Source organism: Harpia harpyja, chromosome 6 (genome assembly GCF_026419915.1).
Source record: "Harpia harpyja isolate bHarHar1 chromosome 6, bHarHar1 primary haplotype, whole genome shotgun sequence".
Lineage (NCBI taxonomy): Eukaryota > Metazoa > Chordata > Aves > Accipitriformes > Accipitridae > Harpia > Harpia harpyja.
The window spans coordinates 5168639-5191357 of record NC_068945.1 but is presented as its reverse complement, the minus strand read 5'-3'; the positions used below and the strand labels follow the sequence as shown (position 1 = coordinate 5191357).

The following is a 22719-nucleotide window of genomic DNA, read 5'->3' as shown; positions in this document are numbered from 1 at the left end:
CATGACAGTGCATGATTATGGCTGTGCTCAGTGGGGTCAAGAACGATTATGGCTGTGCTCAGTGGGGTCAAGAACAATGATGCCTGAAGCCATGACATCCCAGAGTTACTTCCTTTCTGCTACGGATCTCTTGAACTCTGGAATATCAGATCTCATTTTTCTGGGCCCAATATTGTCTTTACCATACAACTGTTATGTTAACCAAACAGGTCAGTGCTTTGTGCATATGAGAGTGACGTTACACTTCCATAGCACATACAGACCACAATGGCAGTGGCACAGCATCTGTCTAATAGAAATTAGTGCACTTGAAACTTAGCTGAACTATGGTGCAAAAGTCATGGAGTTGAATACTTTTCACAGTTCCTTCCTGCAGAGGAAAACATACTCCTTTGTCAACTCTTCCCTCTGATTCTCCAGCTTTTCTCTCTCCTGTCCTTGTAGTGGGAGACAACGTAAAGTAGCAACAGGATACCAAGCTAAGAGACTGAGGCACAGAATGTATATTCTTCATGGAAAAGTGAAATTTATCCCAAAAGATTGTGGAATGACAGTTAAGCCACACAAGTAATTTGCTTATCTGAGATTTTTCACACAAAAAATAAAAAAAGATAAGCTGAACATGACATCCTTGCTAAAAGTGAAGTAGAAAAAAAATGAAAATGTATGCATTTATTGAGATGAGTGTTGGACTGCTGTTGACCCAGAGAACTCATAAAAATGAGAGAAAACCTCAGAAATAAAGATTCTGAAAATTCTGGTGTTTCGTGTGAGGACAAATGGATGGTTCGATTCATTCCCACCATCGTGTTCCTTCTTTCAAGTATAAGGCATATCAAATATTGCCTAGAAATAATATGCTGGTCTAAGGGTAATTAATGTCTAAGGTCTTTAAGGTAATTAATAACTAAGGTCTTTTGAGAAATAAGGACAGCATTGACTTAGATATTTTGCTTAACTGGTGACATACAAGAAAAAATGCACAAAAGCAGAGAGTTAACAATGAATAAAAATAATTCTTCCTGTTGCTTGTCTCTCCTCATCCTGAACCATATAGCAGTTACAAATTTGGCAAGATAAAGAGGGAAAATACATAAACTTAGGAGGCATTCACTCTTCTCATATCTTAATATTGTAAGGATTTATCTGCTGTTTGTAACCAATGACCTGTAAAGTTTGTAAGTCTGCTTTGGAAATGTTCTCTTAAAAGACAAGCTCTTCATACTACTAGTCCAAAGGGAGACAGGTGACATTTTGTTCCTGGGTTTCATCTTAGTGAGTGAAAAGCTTAGCTGTTTGTATCTCTTCTTCCTCGACAAAGACCTTGTAAGGCATCGTGCACTGCTATCGTAGGTGCCCCAGCTGGCCTTGGAATAGATTTATTGTTCCTAAACTTGGTTGAAAGCTGAGTGGAATAGGCAGCTGCCTGTTGTGGCAAACTGGGGGGGGGGCAGGTGGCAAACCACCTGATACAGCCTGAAGACATGGTGGTCTCACCTGATCTGAATGGATCATGTCCATCTTCTGCCTGACCTCTCTAACAAAGTGATGATTTCACACATAGCCCTGAATGAGCATCGGACAGCACCAATTTAAAGAACAAGTTTTCAGAATTTCCATTTCAGTTTTTAGTATTCATAAATGGTGGCATATTTAGAAATAACGACTCACACAAAACATTTAAGCATTTTACAAGGTCAACATTTGGGAGCACTGTTCTCCTTTACTCACAGTGCTGCTACTTGTGCTGTCCCATGCTGTCTTGGTACCCCGTTCACACACACCTTTCTTTGCATCAGAGATGCTTCCCATAGTGACATTCAACATCCCACAGATGCACTCACCTTGTATAGGGACACACTAGCCCATAGATCTTTAATGATGTAAATCACTGATTTGAGAGTAAATGGAAATAAGGACGGCAGCTCACAAGTGTTAGTCCAGATGCTGGCCCAGTTTCCCAAGCAACCTAATCTGAAGAACCATTCTGAAAACAGGAATTCCCTTCTTTTACCAGGACTAAGGGAAGAAAACCTTATACATGCACCTTGCTCGCTTGTGGGGGGCGTGAACTGAGAGCTCTTCTGCGCGTCAAATGCTTTGTACATTTCTGTGGGAGTTTAACACGTTCAAGGTTCCCTCTCGGTTGACTGCTGGTGGTTATCTCTAGTTTTCAGAGGGTGCAGGGGCTGGGGGGGCAAGTGGGGGCTCGCTGGACGGGATCTCTTTGCACTCTCCAGGGTGCTGAATCCGGGGCACGCCATTGAACGTGCTCTGGAAGGGAACGAATCAAAGTGTGCTTTCAATACACAACCTGTTGCGCTTTCACCCTCTTGTCATTCCTATAGGCTGAGGACAGCCACAGGAAGTGTGATTGTGGGCAATACCATTGGGTGTATACAGTGCTCTTATTATTTCCAGACCGAAAACGGCATCCTTCAAATTAAGGCACTCTCTTTGTCAGTGGGTATTTTACATTGATATCCTTCTCACCCTTCCCTTTGGGTTGCTTCTTCACCATGTTGCCCAGTGCTTTAGTGTGGAACATTTAATAGCGTTATTGTACCTGCCACTGCAACCAGCACTTCTTCCCTTTTCATTGCACAAAATGGCAGAGTTTGCCTGGATAGGGTGGATGGTTGAGGTAACAGAAAAAATGAATAAAACAGAATAAGCAAAAGGAGGAATACCATACAGTTGGGTTTGGTTTGGGATTGCTATATGTCTGTTGTCAGTGGTTTTTATTTTAAAAGAGCTGGCTATTTGTCTTTATGATCAAAGGTTGGTGAATAGCTCTTTAACCAACCAGTCAAAACCAGCACTAGAGACTTCCAAAAGAAAATTTCAGTCCATATGCTTGCAATGTTGATGAAATTTCAAAAAATGAAAAGGACGGGTGTGGTAAGAACAGGCAGACAAACTGATCTGGAAGTTGCTACTAGTTCCCCCTATAATGATCATGTGAATTAATTAATTAATTAATATTTCCACCAGGTGGATAGCATTTGTTTAATTTAAGTTGGCATAACAACCATATTTTAAAGTATAAGATGTAGCTTAGGTCTTATACTAAGGTCTAGTACAAGATCTATACGTATATGTTATGTATCATACTAGGATACTGACATTTTCTTCACATCACAGCTGTTACTAATTTCAGTCATTTCTTGAAGAACTTGCATTTTCTGTTTTGTTTTTCCCATAAAACATTTTATTTTCAGTTTGAACAGAGAGAAAAAACCTGCATAACTGAAGGACTCATCTCAATTTCTCACAGCAATTCCATAATGGAAATGAGAAATTTATAGAATTATTACATACCACCCCAGGTCAAGCAGTCAGCCTTGTAGACTATCTATATTAATACTAAAATAATGAAGCAGTGCCAACGTGCATAAAAGGCAATTTAGCATTTCAGATCTTCCCCCATGCTGTAAAATGCTACAATATATTTTACTTGACAAGCTTTTGGGAGTGAATGGAAGCCCGGTGTCACAATCTGCTGTTTTTTTATGTACCATCCTTCCAATATCATAGTACACAGGTCATGATAATCTTAATTTATCTTCAGCATGTCCTTGCAAAGAAGAATAATGGTATTCATGGTGCACATTACATGGATTGCAAAGTACTATACAGACAACTGAACTACCTAACATATTTACAAGACAGGTATTACCCCATTTTCAATCTGCAGTTCAAAAATGAAAAGTACAGGGAGTACTGTTATGTGAACTTGGAGCTCAAGCCTATACCCCATTCCAAAATCCCTAATTACCCACAATAAGCTTTCGTTTACAGTCCCTTTTAAGACCATTGGCTCACCAGGCTGGGAAGCTCAAGCAGAAAGCAAGGGTGGCATTTTGGCCCTTAAGGGCAGCCTGGGCACAACCAGTCCAAGCCAAACACCACACTGATTTTGTGCCTTAGCATGATTATTGCTAAGAAAAGATTCTATAGCTAAACCAGAATGGTATATGGCACTCAGCAGTGTCTAACTTTTAGGTATCCAGTTGTAATATCCATATTGTTCCTTTATGTTTCTTGTGTGACTGATTAACGCTTTTCTTCTAAAATACAACCCCTGGAGGAGACAGTGATGGTGATACCAATGGAAAATGGGTTTGGTGCTGTGTTTAGGGTCATTTCCTGAGAAGTGTCTTCTTGTCAAGAAGGGGTTCAAATCTGCATCTCAAACCCAGACATTTTCTTGTGCCTCCCCATCCTGGCCTTTAGGTTGTAAGTTATCATGCTTCCTGTGCCTAGTGCTAAATACACTGCTGTCAGCGTGGGGTGTATATGCTCTCTGAGCATGTGGGCTGCATCAGGCACATCAAGATTAAACATGAGATGAGAAGTGAGCCCAGCCATAAAAGCCACACTTTTGTATATATACAGTTGCAGGGTGTTATATACATATGTCGTGGTCTGAGCCCAGCCGGCAACAAAGCACCACGTGGCTGCTTGCTCACTGCTCCCGCACGCTGGGATGGGGAGGAGAAAATATAGCGACAGGCTTGTGGGTCGAGACAAGGAGAGGGAGAGATCACTCACCACTTAAGGTCACAGGCAAAATAGACTCGACTTGGGGGAAAAAAAAAAGCAGTTTAATTTATTACCAATCAAATCAGAGTAGGATAACGATAAATAAAACCAAATCTTAAAAACACCTTCTCCCACCCCTCCCTTCTTCCCAGGCTCAACTCCACTCCTGATTTTCTCCACCTCGTCCTCCCCAGCAGCACAAGGGGACAGGGGTTGGAGTCAGTTCATCACACCTTGTCTCTGCTGCTCCTTCCTCCTCAGGGGGAGGACTCCTCACTCTTCCCCTGCTCCAGCATGGGCTCCCTCCCACAGGATACAGTTCTCCATGAACTTCTCCAACGTGAGTCCTTCCCATGGGCCGCAGTTCTTCACAAACTGCTCCAGCGTGGGTCCTTTCCACGGGCTGCAGTCCTTCAGGCACAGACTGCTCCAGCATAGGCTTCCTACAGAGTCATGGCCTTTGGGGCATCCCCCTGCTCTGGCATGGGGTCCTCCACGGGCTGTGGGTGGATGTCTGCTCCAGTGTGGACCTCCCTGGGCTGCAGGGGGACAGCCTGCCTCACCGTGGTCTTCACCACCACAGGCTGCAGGGGAATCTCTGCTCCAGCGCCTGGAGCACCTCCTCCCCCTCCTTCTTCACTGACCTGGGCGTCTGCAGGGTGGTTTGTTTCTCTCACATCCCACTCCTCTCTCTGCTGCAGGTTTTCCAGCAGGTTAGGGTTTTTTTCCCTTTCTTAAATCTGTTCTCCCAGAGGCACTACCACCATCACTGATGGGCTCGGCCTTGGCCAGAGGCTGGTCCAACTTGGAGCCAGGGAAGCTTCTAGCAGCTTCTCACAGAAGCCAACCCTGCAGCCCCTCCCCTGCTACCAAAACCCCACCACACAAACCCAATACAGCATATATAATTTTACCAGTGAAAACTTAAACAGTTGGATATTCGTGAAATCACGCATTTTCATTTCACATAAGTCATAGATTAGGTAGGTGACTAATTGCCTTTTGAGAGTTTGACCCGAAGATGTGATATACTACATTTGGGGGGGGTGGGGGTGTGAAGGAGTGAAGGAATGAGTTCATGTCTTCCACAGTTCAGTCTAACAAAAATCATCTCTTTTCCTTGATCAAGAAATAGGAGTCAGATGCTCTGTGTTCTATTTCTGCAGTGGTTTCAGACCTGCTCCTATTGAGTTTCTGCGTTTGCAGTAAGCTTAAACCTTAAAATATCCAAGATAATTATTGTTTGTTTGTTTGGGTTTTTTAAAATGCTTTTTTTCCTACATACTTTGGCTAGTTACTTAGAGCTTGAATGATTATATTCAGGAGAGGTCAGAGGTGAGAAGAGACAGCTATTTTTACGTTCAGGAAACTACTGTCTGGAAAAGTTAATACAGCAGAGAGTATAAAAGTATTAATTGGTGCAGAAAGCATTTCAAGGAAGAAGCATGAGCAAAAACCTGGAGAAGGTTTTCTGTGGCTCCAGTGAGGTATTAGTCCTTCTCAACAGCTCACCTACAGTACTATCTGGACTACTGTATTCGATTCTGTGTACAGTGTGAACTGAGTCACACAGCATCGAAGGACAATGTTCTGGAGGGCGTGATTTTTAGAGAAGTAAAAACATAAGACTGATCAGACTATGTTTATCAGAAAAAGAAAGGAACCAAGAACATTTTTTTTTCAGTTGTATGGAAATATAACTGGGAAACTAAGAAAGTAACTTTCTGGGATAATCTTCCCAAGGAATGAGAGGTCTTAGCCCCATGAACAATTATGATAAAAGTTGAAGACCATGTGCAACGGCAGCATTCCCCTACTGCCAAAAGAAAAGGTGAAGTGGTTACCTCTGTTTCATTCCTGGCCACATGGCTGTGGAAAAGTGGGAAGGAAATCATGGTCAGAACGCTGGTGTTTTGGACAACAGTCTGATTTCTATTACAAAAGGGAGAAAAAGAGAGAAATAGCAGTATTCACTTTCTCCTCCCTGATTAGAAAGTTCAACAATAAAATGAGGAGTTTGGTGCTGGAATGGTTATGTTTGGGATTCTCTTCCTCCCAAATTAGTAACAAAAATAAGCCATAGTTCAGAAAGGCAACAACAATAGAGAACTCTGATTTTCCATTACTTAATGTAACATAATGAAGTGCTGCTTTTGGTTTTGCCAAAACCTTAATGGAAAAAAACAAACAACTGAAGCTGCCTGTTTAGACTTACTCAATATGAAAGCCTGCTGCAGAGCCTCCAGCTAGCTACAAGCAACACCTAATTCAGTTTTTTAGATGTGCAGAAAGGAAATGCCACTTTTAACCCATTGCAATTAAGTGCCTGCAGATAAGAAAAGGACTGGGAGGGAAGGGAGGATGATCCTCAGCAAAATTAAGCTGTTGCTTGTGATTGCTTGTTTTGACAACAGGAAGAAGCAGAATTAACTCCTCTCTGAAATCGTCAAAACTGTTCCCCAGTTCTTTTTCTGCCTTTTGCAAGGGCAGCCATATAAGGTGGATAAAAGGGAGGGACCCTGCCTTATTCAGGGTGGGACTTGATAAGCTGGGGGCAGAGTCAGGCAGCAGCTCCTCTCCCTGCACCTATCCAGGGAGACTGTTGTGTGGAGCTGAGGGAGCAGCAAAGAGGAGGAGTAGAAGGACATGCGACAAGAGAAAGTAGGTACTATTCGCCAGCTGGTTTCAGGTTTTCCTGTGCTTTATGTCTGACTGTGTGGGATCCCCTGTTTTGATTAAGCAGGCTAGCCAGCGTGTTTCAGGTAGCTTTCTTTGCAACTGCTGGGTAGCCAGCCTTTGCTACATGCACTCGTCTAGGTAGCCTAAAATGAATGATACAGTGGGGTGTTTCTTATGTTCTTGTTGTAGATTGACTTGGATGAAGGGCTTTGTGTTTTAACTTTAATGTTTTGTCCCTCCAGCTTTTCATTGTTAAGAGAACTGATGAGGGAAAGGAAGTATTTCTCTATCTGCTATAGGACTAATGTAGAAATGCATCAGTCCACCTTACCATGGCCAGTGTTAAGAAATGAGTGCATTGTAACAAGTCCACTACTCCGTGTAAATATTTTGTGGAATAACTTAGCAGGCTCTGTTCGGAGGTACTACAATGGGAGTTCATTCCCTGCACATGAGGATCTTTAAGCAACAACAAAAAATAAGCTTCATTTGAAAAGAGGGATGAAGGCTGAAATTCTCTCTTTCTAAATTACTCTATTCTGCTGAGGCTAAAGTAACTCAAAATGTGAGTGTGATTTTCTTCTGGCAGAGGAGCAGTCAGCTGCAACTTCTAGGCATGTAGACATTATATTGCGGATAACACAATACATTAAAATATGACATTACAGACATAATTTTGGCATTAACGTCAGCAGTGCTTTGAAGTTGAAGTCACCTCTCATGATACTCTTAATATTCTCCTATATTCATAATATTTTCATATTTTCATTTTAGCTAAGCATTTTAAATAAGGAAGCTTTTCATGACTGTAAGAAATGAGGCAGTACAAAAAAATGACACTTCAGAAAGACAGCTGCTCTCAGTCTCAGAAAATGTTTAATATTGCTGCTAGTATCAATTTAAGTCTGCCCTATGAAAAATATATTGATCTATAAGAGTCTTATTCTCTCTTCTATTTTCTCTAGGTACTTGCTTGAGAGTAGAAAAGTTAGCAGCAAACATTAAATGGCTTGAAGAAAAACGAGTCAGGCCAAGAGTCTTTCATCTTTTTGCTTGTAACAATATTAACCTCCCAGTGACAGTTATCGTTAATGGCATCCTCCTTTCTACACTTGAGAAAAATTGTTCCTGAATACCATGGACTGCAAAATCAGATCCCATGAGGTGACTGAAATAATATTCAAGTCTTAAAATCTTTCTGTCATTGACACTTCAGATAAGATCTCTTGAGATGTAGGTGTTGAAGTTCAAAACCTCAATCAGGTGTGTTTTGGGCAACAGCAAGTTTGTAAATTCCAGGAAATTTTCACAGTTCCACCTCTATTCAGGACACTTTAGGAACTTCCTAGCTGAAAACAATAACATAGGATCAGCTGTCAAGACAACTCTGCTGCTGTACTGGTGTTGCACTATTTAAATAGTTTTAAGCTTCCTTCTTAGCAAATGTAACTTTAAAACTTAATATTCTGTCTTCCTCCAGAAGTCTTAAACTCTTTCCTTTCCCAGCCTCCTGTTACTTGTGCTGTCTAGTATGTGTCATTGTCTAATACATTTTTCTGATTTAATTTCAGAGGCTGTGAGTGACAGCAGGTGACAGCCTGACAGCTCACACTCGTGTCACGGAGAAGCTCCGTGATAACAGCAGAAAGTCATCTTATCAGCTGCTGGAGAACACCCTGGGCGGGGAGGACATACAATACCTTCTTCACGATTTTAAATATTGATCAGGGTTAGTCATACCTGTGCGTTGCTACAGAATGTCCTGTGATAGCAGAGAAACTGTTGGGCACCCCATGTATAACCGCTGTGGACAGGTTCAGGGCTCCACTTCCCAGCTTAGCAGTCTGAATGGAAATAGGAAATCTGCAGTGTTGCTGGAAGTCAGGGGGAACTTAAGCAATAGGCAGTATTCTGCCGTGGCACCAGATCCAGAAACCTCGGTGAATAATGGATCCAGGATTCCCCGCAGCCCTGAGGAAGGCACAAAGGCTGCAGCCTTGACAGAAAGTGAAGTCCGCAGGGCCTGTACAACAAAGTGTTTCCATAGCCGTTATTTAACTAAAACTAGTACGCAGGGAGACGTCTACAACTTCCTGGAGAGGCCCAGTGGATGGAAGTGTTTTATCTATCATTTTACTGTGTAAGTACCTACATTTTCACATAATCTTTGGTGTAAGAAAAATCTGACACTGTCCACTTAATCAGCCAGAAATTGTAGTACTTGTGCTCCCGAGCTGAAAACCTGTTGCATGAGTAATCCTACTAAAAGCAACGGAAAAGCCAGTTTCTCGAAGGATCAGCTGTTATATCCTTTAACATTTCCAGAGGAGGGCTTTTTATTCTTCACATGATATTTGTCTTCAAAGATGTACACTCTATATTTGGTATTTCTGAGGGGAAGTCCTATATGCTCATGGAAGTTTTTGTTGCTGCTTTAGCTGCTTTACGTTGTTCTAGCTTCAGAGACTGCTGTTTTTAGCATGAGATGTGGAAGGTTCAGCTGTGATCAGATACGTCACATTTTCATAAGTCCATTTTGCTCATGCTGAAGTGCCAAAACAAGTAATTTGTTGGACAAACATATAACCATAGTGTTACTATTTGGAATTAATTTACAGTCATGAACACATAATGAGTACAAATTTAGCAAAAAGTTTTTCATTATATCATGTATGTAGTACAAGCAAGGAAGAAATTGAGGCTTCCATTTACCCCTGTAAAACAGTGGTTAATATATTAATACAGCTGTTTTCTTTGAGCTGCTTATGGTATCTGTCAAGTTTAGCAGGACCTCAATTACTGTTTTGAATGCTGCTTAGCAGAATGATAATTTGTCATCTTAGCTGTAGAAAGGGTCCAATTGCACTCCACTGAGGCAAGAGGAAGTTTTACTGGCTATAGTGAATGCAAATTGAGCCAAAAGTCCTTGCTTTTATTATAAAATTAGCATAGGTCCTAAAGAAATGCAGATTGTTGAAATTATTCTGTTTGTCTTAGATGAACTTTTCTATGGCCTGACTGCATTTTGGAAAAACCATTATCAGTTACTGCGGTCAGGAACTGCCCAGAGAAATGTATGGTAATTATAAGAATGAACCATAATGCTTCTATCTCGCATAAAGTAGATGGTCTTACTAATACTTGCTTCCTTCCACCCGTCAAAATCATATATGGATTTTTTTAAAAGGATTTTTGGATTCATGGAATTTTGCCAAGTAAAAGGATAGGAACTCTTTCAAGGACTATGCTTATAGTATATAATAATTCCTAAGGCTTGAAGAGATGTAATTTGTGTAGATTTAAGTATGTGAATAGTCATGATTTAAGACTATTTGAGGTTAGGACTTATTAATCTTGCTAAAATGCATTTGTTTCATCATCTGTGTTGCTTTTATCTCAGACTAAGGTTGACCTTTAATATGTATTTCTATCCTGCAGTAGACATTAAAATAAAATAAAAAAATAACAATCTATACAGCCCCCCACCCCCCCACTAGAAAATTGGAGAAAATATTGGTATTACTAACAGAAAACTCTTAGTCTTTTTTAACAGTACAAGGGTTCCTAACTTAAATGAAAGTTATGTAAATTGACCTCTTTTAAAAGCTTTTTCTTTGAGATTGCTTGAAAGGAATCTTTTTAAACATAGTTTTTGGCCAGCATTTTTTCTTAAGTATATTTGTCCTAATAATTATCCCAATAACTACATGGTGCGTTCATTTATATAACAAGTTTCTATTTTGGAAAGAACATACTCTACAACATTAAATATCATAAAGTTAAACATTGTTAAAGCAATAAAGTGCTAATCTAAAATACAATTAATTTTATAATGAGAACAACCTGTAATTTATTTTTTAAAAAGTTTCCCATGTTATATCTGTGGTTTTGAGGTAATTTATGTAGAGTTGATCTGATGATGATGATGATGACTGTTTTCATAACAAATCCAGTCTGCCAAGTTTGTAGCTGATATTTGTGTAGCCTGGAGGAGCTGGATGTGCAGTGTCCCCTCATTGTCCTTTTGTCCTTCATATGCCACAAAGACCACATAACTCATGTACAAACTTGCGGGAAGTTTCTGTCCAAGAGGGATTGGAGTCTGTTCTGATCTGGAGCCAGTTCTGCTAGAAGGAACCTAACTTTCCAGAAACAGGCAAGGCGAGGGAACAGCAAGTGCTCTAGGAGGTGACCTTCCTCTTGCATTCTGAAATTACCAAGATAATCTCATCTCCTATAACATTTGTAGTGTGCCTGCTACTTCAAGTTTCTTTTAAGGGAGTAAACTCATGCTTCTTCAGGAACTTTATAATGTGTGTTAGAAAAGGGAACTATTTTTATCTAGTTAAATCTGGCATTTGTGTTATTTTAGTGGAGTATATTCTAGATTAAAATTATGGTTTCAAAACAAAACGTTTGGAGGGGTGAGTGGGTTTGCTTGAGAATTCCCTCTCCCAGTCCTGAAAACCTTCTCACTTAGGTAATTTTCAGCTTCACTGGAATTACTGTGAAATACTTAACTCCTGCAATCGCCAGGAACAGAGTGGAGGATCTCACTGACAGGTTAGAAAGAGGTGAGGGCTTGAAAACAGCTGTGGCATGCAATAGCAATACATGGATCCTAACCAGCCAATTCTTGTGGCTATGTAAGAACCTCAAGGTATTGGATATCAATATACATTAGAGTCCAGCTGTTTGCCATATGGTCCTCAGTCCAGAAAAAGAAGGGTGTGCACTTGAATTTGATTTCTAAACTCAGCTATGCACTTGCTTAAATCACACCCAAATGTCAAGATATTAGGGTATAACTCTCATATTTCATCTTTTGAATGAAAAGTACAATACGTATTGGTGGTGAGTTATGTGTGGTAATGAAGTTGGCAAATGCACACATTTAAATCGTTTAATTCTAAGTGGAGACTTATTTATGCAATGAGTTTATGTTTCTGAAACATACCTACATTTAATTACAACTGAAATGGCTCAATTGTAGTCTAGAATATTGTGTTCATTTGGCTAAAATATTGTGTTCACACACGTGAACTGAGTGATGAAGGGTGAAGTCAGACAGTTTTCCTGATAATAAGATTGTTGACACTAGGTAGCAATGATCATAAACCAAAACCAGAATCCGGTGTAGGTGCTCAAAGTGCTAGAATGTAAGTGGGGAATGTGTGACTCAAGCCTATTGAAAGAAGAGGATCGCTATATGTACACCCACATGTGCTCACACGCTGCAGTGGTGGCCGGTAATAGAAAAGTGTGGTTTCACTTGTGTTCAGGGAAAAAAGGTGACTGCTTGCTGTCATATGTTATTTTGTCCTGTGAGTGATAGAGGCCACCCTGTGTCAGCCCAAGGCTATGTCTACATCACAGTGCAGCCCTGTGCTGCACAGCTGCACCAGCTCAGGTTCTGGGAAAAAAACAATGGAGTTTGCACAGGTTTGCAGTGAGGCTAACTGGTCTTATATCTCAGCAAGCAAGGTGGATCCATAGTACCTTTTCCCCTCAGATATGCCCTGTTGTTTTTACTCACTGCAGTCCAACCGCCTTGTCCTATCACCTTCTCCATTTCTCTGGAACTTCCAGTGACTTCTGATTTTGGTCTTTTCAACTGCTGTTGGCTGGGTAGCTGAATTCTTCAGTTAAAAGCCAGAAACTTAGAGGGAACCTGGGTGGGTAGCACTTGGACTAACAAGTTAGGAAGCAGAACAAATGGCTACACTGAGTCTGGTGAAACAGGAACAGAGGAGAACCTGGGACCGAGAGACAGAAGGCTAGATTGGATTGTCACAGAAATTGGGACTGGTGCCAGTGATGCTGAAACTGGAGGAAAAGAAATACAAGAGCAGGCTAGCTCAAGAACAAAGAGAAGCAGACTTAAGCAGGAAGGACAAAGAAAAAAGGATTAGCAGCTTTTGGAGTCCAGAAGGCTGGATATAGGCTGGAACTGTGGGACAGCTGAAAATGGTCAAGAAGCTCTGAGAGCCACTGGGAGGAAGAAGGGGCAGGAGATGACAGCTGGAAGCTAGGGGAAAGAGGGAGCGTGGAATTCATGACGGGAGAAGGAACCTTTCACCCATAGGCAACTGGTTTGAATCTCTTCCAAGTCAATAGTGAAGAAGAAGAAGAAGTAATGACTGTGGGGAGATACAAAAGGAGCTGTTGGTCTCAGTCCAGTTCTTAGCGAACGGATGTCAGCATCACTGCTGGAGTTAGCACAGCTGGAAGGCTTGCTGGCAGTCAGTAGAGAAACCACAGGCTGGTTGAAAAGGGAGGCAAGTCTAAGGCAAGAGGGAGGCCCATGAGAGGGACTCATAGATTGTGTTCTCAGGCCTGCCACTTTCTTGTCGTGTAACACTGTGAAATTTTAAGTGAGAACTTGCAGCTGTTCCAGTTTACTTTGTGCTGGTTTGGCCACTTGTGAAATCAGTGTTAGACCTTGCTCTCATTTAAAAGTTAGACCAGTCTTTATATCCCATAACTTCCCATGGGATGGGGTGAGCTGATCTAATAGCCCATTGCTAACAAACCACCTCCAGTTCTGCTCTCCTCTTCCACCTTAGCCATTCGGGTTGCTCCTGCCAGCTCTAGTTGTCCTTGGATATCCTTGGATAGCCAGTTCAACTTCTTATGCCAGCAGAAACCTAGCCCAGCAGGAAAAAGTGGATGGTTTTCTGTCAGGTTAGTAATACACATTCAGCATCTTGAAGTACTCTCCACAATTGTTCTCTTAGTGCACCTAGTGGATCATAATCACCTGTTAAATTTCATATAAAATTGTACAGAATAATTGCAAACTAACACTGCAAATCATCTGGCAAGTACTGCAGACCACCTGGTTTGACTGCAAAACATTTCACAGATGCAGAGTTTGCCTAGCAACAAAGTCTGCTCTCCAGGCTCCGTTATGATTTATGGGGAAACAACTCCTCCAAATGGTGACTCAGAGAGAATAATGGCTATTGCTCTGAATCGTTCCTAGGGGATGCTGTCTATCTCTGTTGACTGCATGGGAAAGCTAAGGAGAATGTCCTCCCTAGAGTATGGTTTCACAAGAGCTGGCATAATTGTTTACCAATACCAAAAGGGTAAGGTTCCCTCTCTCACCTTCCCTTCTTCTCTCCTGGCCACACATCTCCTGCATAATGTGTGCTGCTTCTGGCACTCACTGTAGCCCTCCTAAGCTAAATCAACTCACTGTAATGGCAGAAATCTAGCCCAGCAAGAAAATGAGTAGATCTTGATACCTTAAGGAGTTACAGCATATCAGCAAATGGTCTGATGGTGCTGGAACCAGTACTAACCAGTTGGCCAGGACTGGAATGGGATGAGGGAGAGCTCTCCTTTTTGCTACCAGACAATGGCGGTGTCTGCTCAGTTTCATATGAAAATATGCCCTAAGTTTACTTTGTTATCCCTCTCCTCCTTGTGACGGACTTCCACAGCTTCTTCACAGAGGGGCACGCATGCACACACACATACGTGTTCCTGGCAGCTTGTTGAAAAGAACTCATCTAAGGAATTACTGTTGAGTAAATAAAAAGTGCATGATCCTTACAAAAATATGAACAATATCAATAATGTCGCTAACTTAAAACTTTGGGACGTAAAGTACAGAAGATCAAGGACATGTTTGTAAAATGGGAGCTAGCCAGCTGAGGGCTTTTTCCTTTAGAAAAGATTCTGTGTACCAAAGTCTGTGTCACCATCAGTAATACAGAAAGAGAGTTCAGATTATTGGGAGAAATTAAAAATTGCAATTTTCTCTTATTACTGTTTCTCTTCAAACTTTGCTTTCTCAATTTTTTTTTACTTCCCTCAACTTCATGTAAAAAATGCTGTAGTCGTGTTCTGTTAATGCAATTGAAGAAGTTAAGAGCCACCATTCTGGTTGATACTCCATTTTTATTTGGCATACAACTGCTGCTGATGTAAAGAACATTAAAAGACAAAAATGTAAGGGTCTAGTGGTTCCTTTTAATGACTGGGGCACTTTCTTGCATCTCTTTTGGTTCTTTGAGTGTAGCAGCTCTTAGTTAATGAAACTAAATAAATGTAGCAAGTAAGTTAGCATAGTGTTCTCTTGCTTCTGTTTTTATCTGTAAATGGAGTCTATAGCCCATTATTTATACCTGTTTATCTCAAAGGGGCTGTCAAATTCCAATTTCTGTCCTTTCCACAATTATCTCTAGAATGCAAGCAGATATTTTGCTTTTTCCAGTGCTGTGATTGTAATATGACCAACATGAGCAACAACTGAAGTTCAGAGTAATTATAAGCATATGACTGCTTTAGAGATTCTGGTTTTGACCTTGATGTCACAGCTTAGGTCTGGACATGATGTGCTTTCATAAGGGTAAGTAAGTTAGGATGATGATGATGATGATTATTATTATGTTCAGGGTGTTTCTTGCCAGCATAACAGTTACTTATTTGGACATTTTACACAGAAATTGAACTGACAAGTTTTCCAATTTAGAAGTACAGTAGCTACTTTTCATCTATATACTAGCTACAGAGAGGTACTAAGCTGCTGTCTTGTCTATGATGATAAACTTCAAGTACCAAAAGATGAGCAATATTAAAGGGAAGAAACTCAATAACTATTAATTTTATTGAAGTGGAACGTTCCTCTTACTGCTTAGGGTTGCATGTTCAACTAGATGATATGGTGGAATGGCTTAAGTTGCTAATGGAGGTGCACTTATATTAAACAGAATTGTCTTTAGGATTCTGTAAAGTTCCAAGATTTGGCTGTTCTAAAAATATATGGGGACAGTTACTAATTTTTAGCCTCTTTTCCTAAGGAAATGAGGTTTATGCAACCACACTGTCTGAGCGCGTCTGTCTGAAAGTGCCTTACCAAAAACTTTTGAGCCAGTTGGCAAGTTTCAGCTAATATTGACAGAGGATGAGACATTTCAGAGATATTAAGTTTCTTCACATTTTGTTAAAATAAGCATTTGGATAGAGGAGAGATAAATTAATAACCCCAAAGATGAAAACACTTCACTTTGAGCTCGATTAGATTGTTTGGCACCGAAGAGTCTTTTCATGAGAGAGATGTTACAAAAGTTCCTAAGGAAGAACTTTGATTTGAGCGTACTTTGCTTTAGGCACAGAATAACCTAACCACAGGGCACAAAGCCATAGGCTACGTAAGTTTTATTTTCATTTTTTGAAATTATTGATGACTTTTTCCATCATTTATGTAAGAAATTCAATCCATCTTATTCTAAAAGCTCAATTTTGTAATAGACTGTGCAATGAATATGCATTAATGTCCCCACAGGCTAATGTTGTTTCTATAGTGAAACCATTTGTTTCTATAGTGAAAACAAATACTGTAGTGTGGGATTGATATGGTGCTATTGCTGGAATTTGGTTATGCTTTTGTGGAAAAAGCCTCTGTTCTTACAGAAACCAGCAAAATAGAAAGATATTCCTTAATGTTAACGTTACAATTGCTCACTAACTTGTGGACTCCACGTGGTATCAAATTCAAGAAGAAAAGTGTTTCAGATGTCTTCATGATAATCAAGCTGGCATTAACTTATGACTGGATGTATTTTCACAGCATCATTATATGCATTTATTCTTTCCCTTTTTTGATACTGAACCTAAGAAACATTAATTAATGTGAGTACTGCAAAGAGGTTGGTGTTATCTTGTAAATAGCGGTAGTGATTTCCTGTCCCTGTGGACATGTGTCATAGATCACCTGCTGAAACCTACTGATTTCTTCATCTCACGGTCAAGGTCGATGATAAATATATCATCAGAATCATGAACACTGATCATGAAGTCATGATGATGAACTGTTTCTGTCAATGTTTAAAGAACGGATTAGGTTTCTTCTAGAAAGTCTTAGTGACATAGAATCAAAATGGAAGCTGGATTCCTGTGCCCAGGGAAAGAGAGGACATCTACTAGACATTCTGATAACAAGACATATGGAGATAAGAGCAAAAAAGACCAACATAGCAGCACAGATGTTAGTGGAAGATACAGGCACTCAATTGAATCGGGGACCTTAAATCCTAGGAATGGGAGGGCACTGAAAAAAAGGTTTCTGTAAGATCAGTGCTTCTGGTGATTGTAATGGATGCATGAATGTAATTTGTCAGTTCTGGACTACAGCCAGCTAAACTCAGAGAAAAGGCAAAATCCAAATCCTAGTGCTCTTTAAAGAGCAGCAAGTATATTAGGCTGTTAAATGTTTTGAAAATGTGAAGTGCTCATTACTAATAGGAGCTGTGGATGTTTTAAAAATAACATATCTTTGGGCAGTTGATTTGGAAAGTTGGTTTGAAGTGGGAGATCTTTTTGTATGATGTGTGGCTCACGCTGTGATCTGAACAGCATTGGTATTAGCTATTGATTCAAACTGGTTTGTGATAATTTATACATATGCAGGTGAAACGTCTCAAGAAAAATACAGAATAGTAGCGTGTATTTGTAAATTACTTTTTAAATTTTCCAGGTGTTATAGAAATACTAGCTAGTTACTTCTGATTGGAGCTAGCTGGATAACTTCATGTTACATGCAATGGGGCTATCAGGCATTTCTGGATGCAAGCTAGAATGAGCTGAAGAAAAAAACTGAAAACAGATATCCTCAGTATACCCACGTTATAGGTGGAATTTTCCTTCGGTTGAGGGCTTCAAATCCCTGCAAATATTTTATTCTGAGGCAAAACAAAGTCACATATGCCCAAACTCCCTGCCAGGCAGGCTGCCTGTTAGTAGAGTCCAAAGCTAGGCAAGCTTCCATTAAAACCTGTCTGGTCTCCTTCTCCAGTTCTGCTGAATCCAACACATTCCCAGACTACTTTCTAATTTTAACATATTGGTATTTTCAGCAAAAAAATTGTTCCTTTACCAAAATTTCCAACCAAGTCTAATTTGTGTATGATCACATATGTATAAGCGCAAGACCTTTCGACAAAACATCAAGCCTCAGGAGCCTGGAAATAGATCTATGAGAGAACTGAGGGACATCAAAGCTTGCCTACAAAGGCACATGGACAACTTTCCCTTTATGACTTAGTCAGAACCTCCTTTGGATAACAAAAATATGTAAGCACCAGGAATGAGGTTTTATTCAGACTAGCAGGAATGTTTTCTAGAAGCACATGGTTATTCGACAGTATAGTCCCATTTAGAAGAAAGTGAAGTCCTTCATGCACATGCTCATGAATGAGAATATCTTGCACCTTTTTAGCATGAAAAAATGGAAATGGTCTCCTTAATTTTCTTGCCACAAAATAACCACTTAAAATAAAAAGCAGCCCATGCCTCCGGAGACCCTCAAAGAACTTTCTATTGGCTAAACTCATTTATTCTCCATAACAACAGTCTGTCTTAAAGCTATCGGTCTCCACTAGACAACTCTGTAGTCTATCATCAAGAAAAAAGCTGAAGCTCCAACAGATGTAGTTTGACATAGATTTACTTGGGTGTACTAGCCTCAATCCAGTCTCTTTTTCTTGTAATTTAACTGCAGCTGAAGCAACTGGATTTCTTCTGTCCTAGTGTGTTAGTAGAACAGAACATTTTGGCTTCACATCTTGCTGGAGCAAACAGTAGATAGGATAAAAAAAATTATCTAAGAAATTAAAAAAATAGGTTTTGGATATAATTTAAACTGGACACATATATAAGCCATTTGAGATTATGTAGCTGAAGGGCTTTCATATAGTGAAGTAAGTCACAGCAGCTCAGTTTTGAGGAAGGAGCACAGCAGGGGCAAGACATGTCTGGTTGTGTTAAAAACATCAGTGACCCATGATCGAGGCATCTAAATACTACAGAGCATAGGTTTCAATAGCTTTTCTAGAATAATTTTTGTCGATTTTCTTTCACTATAGAGCTCACATTTTTCTAAAAATGTTTTCTTCTCTAAACACAACTTTGCAGAGTCAATTAAGTTTGGCAAGCCCAAAAGGCCACAAAGCTACTATTTTAGTTTTGGTTGCCAAGGAGTCTATCTCTGTCTACCAGTTTAAAAGTTTGTCCTCTCCTCACCCATCCCTTTTTTGTTGTTCAAGAGATAACATTCCCACAAGCATCTCGTATATCAACACTTCAAGTACACTTATCTGCAGTAGATAAACAAAAACCCCCCACACGCACAGATAGTCTTTGCTAGAAATGGCATTATTTGATGCAAAACTTAAAAGGAGGAATGATTAATACTTCTCCTTTAAGAGCTTTCATTAGGCCTGTCTTCCATGGAAAATGAGATTGTTATAGCACGACCTTGAAAGAGTTCACCTTTGATAAGGTACTTGATGTCATTTTGTTCTCAGTGTTGTAGTTAACCTACTAGTTTTGAGTGTTTGTAGGCTTCAGTAGACCATGCTCACGGCCAATTAATCTATTAAACAGAATTTGTCCCTGGCTACAAGAACAACAGAAACATGTTTAAGGTTGCACAGTTCATTCTCCAAAATGAAGCAATGTTTAGAAAGATCAGGACACAGAGAGGCATTCATCTGTAACCTTTAACCCTGGCTGATCAACTGTCCAATTCACCAGTACTGCCTATTTAAATTTGTTAATGCATGAAACAGATTTAAGGATGATGTTTTAAAAACATTGATGAAAAATCAGTTGCATTTTTTGTATGCGTGAGGCTTAAGGAATTTAGGAGAAATCAAGAAATGCTAAAATTTAGTGTACGTTAGCAAGACCTCTCTTGGGAAAGCATGGCACTTCCACCTTCTGTTGGTGTGAACTGCGTTAAGTGAGAATCCAAAACCAAATGAGAAATTCTCAGATAATCCTCTTTCTTTCCTTTGACAAGTAAACCTTTTTTTTTTCTTTTTTTCTTTTTTAAAGAGAGAGCGAGGAAAAGTCTGCAAATAGGTGATTGGGGGTAAGTTTCTGTCTTCAGAAAAGTAAAAAACTGAAGGAAAAGAAAGCCTGGTATTTTAGAGAGGAAATACTTCTCTCTTTTTAGCAGCTATATGATAGAAAGGGAAAACAGTATTTGCTGAAGTAATAGCTCAAACTATGGCTTGACATCCTCGGGAATCACAGAAAGACTCAAAGAGGACTGCAAAAAACCAGAAAGCAGCACCTCAGTTCTTTTAGGATAGGAAAGAGTAGACCAACTCTCCTAGTTGGTAATAATTTATGTCTCCTCCTTATCAGCTCATTCCCTTTAGGAACCGAACAGTCGCCAACAAGTGAGAGTGTTCTCTGTTGATGTAAATAACTACCTCCAAGCAAGTAAACAATCACAACCTGTTTTCACCCCCTTGCAGCACAGAGAACTGCCCTTTGCTGGAGAGAGTATGGATAACAGGGAACATGAGAAAGCCAAACTGGCAGCTGGTGGGGAAAGGGAAATTGCCACATGACAAGCTTTAAATACTTTCACCCCAAGCCAACAATTTTAAACTCACAGCCATCCACTTACCCTACCTATAAGTATCCCAGAAATCTAATCAGAAATATTTAGTGAGACCCAGGATCTGGTCGTTACTTGTTGACAGGTTAACACTGGTAGACTTTGCCATTGCATTTTGAGGAATAGCTTGTTTCTCAAACCAAAACATGAAGTGACACGTAAAGACAAACCAGTGGTATTTAGTGGTGAGTCTTGCTAAGGGTTTGTGTGTAGTACCACATTTTCAACTATTGTTCTGCTCTTTATAGGGAATTGGGCACTTACCCAAGGGCTTTTTTTTTCTCCAGTGTGTTTAAAAAGGTCATTGGTTAGAGCTATGTTTAGCATCCCAGAAGCTGTTAGGAGCAATCCACAAGGAAGTTTCCTGATTGCCTAAGAGGCAACAGAGCTGTAGCTTGTTGGATTCTGCAGATCAGTTGGCAATTAAGCCAGCCATTTATCTTTAAGGTTAGACTTGTCAAAACTAACCTGCATTCTCATGCATGGCTCAATGACAGAGATAGTAACCTTAAAAAAATATGAAGGCAATAAGCGCTGACTGCTGGTTTAAAGATATCAGAGAAGGAAATGCTGTTCCACTGCATTAAAGATGCAAAAGGATTGTGTGTTTCTATGGGAGTGCATTTACTTGGGGGCAGGGAGGACTTAGCCTTTGTTTCCGCTACCTGTCTCCAGCACTTTTGTAATAACACAGATACCACTTACTCACCCAGCTCAGCCCCGTGTCTCCTTCCAACAGCCTGTGGTGTGCACTGAGAGTATAAGCAGCTCCACTGCTATGGCAGGGGCATTGCCAGCAATGGCTAAAACCTGTCTCTGGGGCTGCTATATAAATCATGGGTCCTGAATGGCACCTCAAGGGTCTCAGCTCCAGCCCTTTCCTGCCTCCCTCTCCAGGACACACATATCCAGTGAGAGGGGAGAGCAGTCCCAGCTTCTTCACACTGAGGTTGTGTCCATGAACTGCTACCTAAGTGAAAGGGAAATTATATACTGTAAGATCACTGCCTGGAATAGTACCATTTGGGGTTTTGTGTATGTTTTTGTATCTGCCTTAAAATGCTCCTGTTACTTTTGCCATCTGAGACAAAATAATACTTTTACTTTTACTTTAATACTTTTACACGTTTTTCTGTAACGTACTCTAAGCAGCTCCACTGCTATGGCAGGGGCATCGCCAGCAATGGCTAAAACCTGTCTCTGGGGCTGCTATATAAATCATGGGACCTGAATGGCACCTCAAGGGTCTCATCTTTTGCTTCTGTTACTTTTGCTTAGTCTATCTGACTCTGGCTGATAGTACCAGAAACTATCCCTTATCTCTTTCAAGTTCAATTTCTAACCACTTCAAGTAAAGAATGGGAAGATCTACTTTCACGTTGGTTGTGAGGAGTAGTAACTAGGTACTTGCCATTCCCACTCACTTCAGCAGGCTTTTCTGTCCTCGTGGAGATGACAGACTGCAGCAGCCCACAGGCTGTACAGCAAGATGATTAGAGCATCCCAGATCTAGGTCCTCTGTTTCGGATTACTTGGAAAAAGGAAGAACAGATGTGTTTGAAATGTGAAGCGTCGCTAGTGGGAGAAGCATTTGGGGGATTTGTCATCAAAAAGGAGCTGTTGGTATTGGGAAGGCCTTGGTTCAAGGCACCTCCTGCACTCAGAGGAACCTGTCTTCTGGGACTCAAAACTGGATGGTATAAGACTGTCACAGAGCCTGGAGGAAGCCGGCAGAAAATTATCATGTTAAGTGCATGCCCGAGCAGTAGACCTGAGAGACTTGGTTTGTTCACTGCTCTCAGCTGACTGATAGTACTGGAAAGACAGAGCTTTTTACTGAGGTTATACACACTAGAAAAAATATTTGTTTCTGTGTTCTGGATCTTCTGTGTAATAACTAATGTTGTATAGGCCTGCTGACCAATTTTTTTTTCTTCATGTTATTCATGGAAAGAATGAAATGTATGAAAAGTACTCTGCATCAATACATGGTCTTGTGGGCTCCCTTAGCCTTCACTGTTGCTCTGTTCTGCCAGCTTTCCCTGCAACCTGGCGTGTAGGTCTGGCTCCTCTGT

General features: G+C 40.4%; 1 protein-coding gene across 1 annotated transcript in view; it reads left to right on the top strand.

Moving 5' to 3' along the window:
• Window positions 1-8981: 8981 nt before the first annotated feature.
• The window catches only part of LOC128143618 (potassium voltage-gated channel subfamily KQT member 1-like), a 506641-nt gene continuing 492903 nt past the window's right edge, over window positions 8982-22719 (top strand). The window contains exon 1 of the mRNA XM_052790981.1: window positions 8982-9364. Within this exon, the coding sequence (XP_052646941.1) occupies window positions 8982-9364 (383 nt within the window). The remainder of the gene's footprint in view (window positions 9365-22719) is intronic.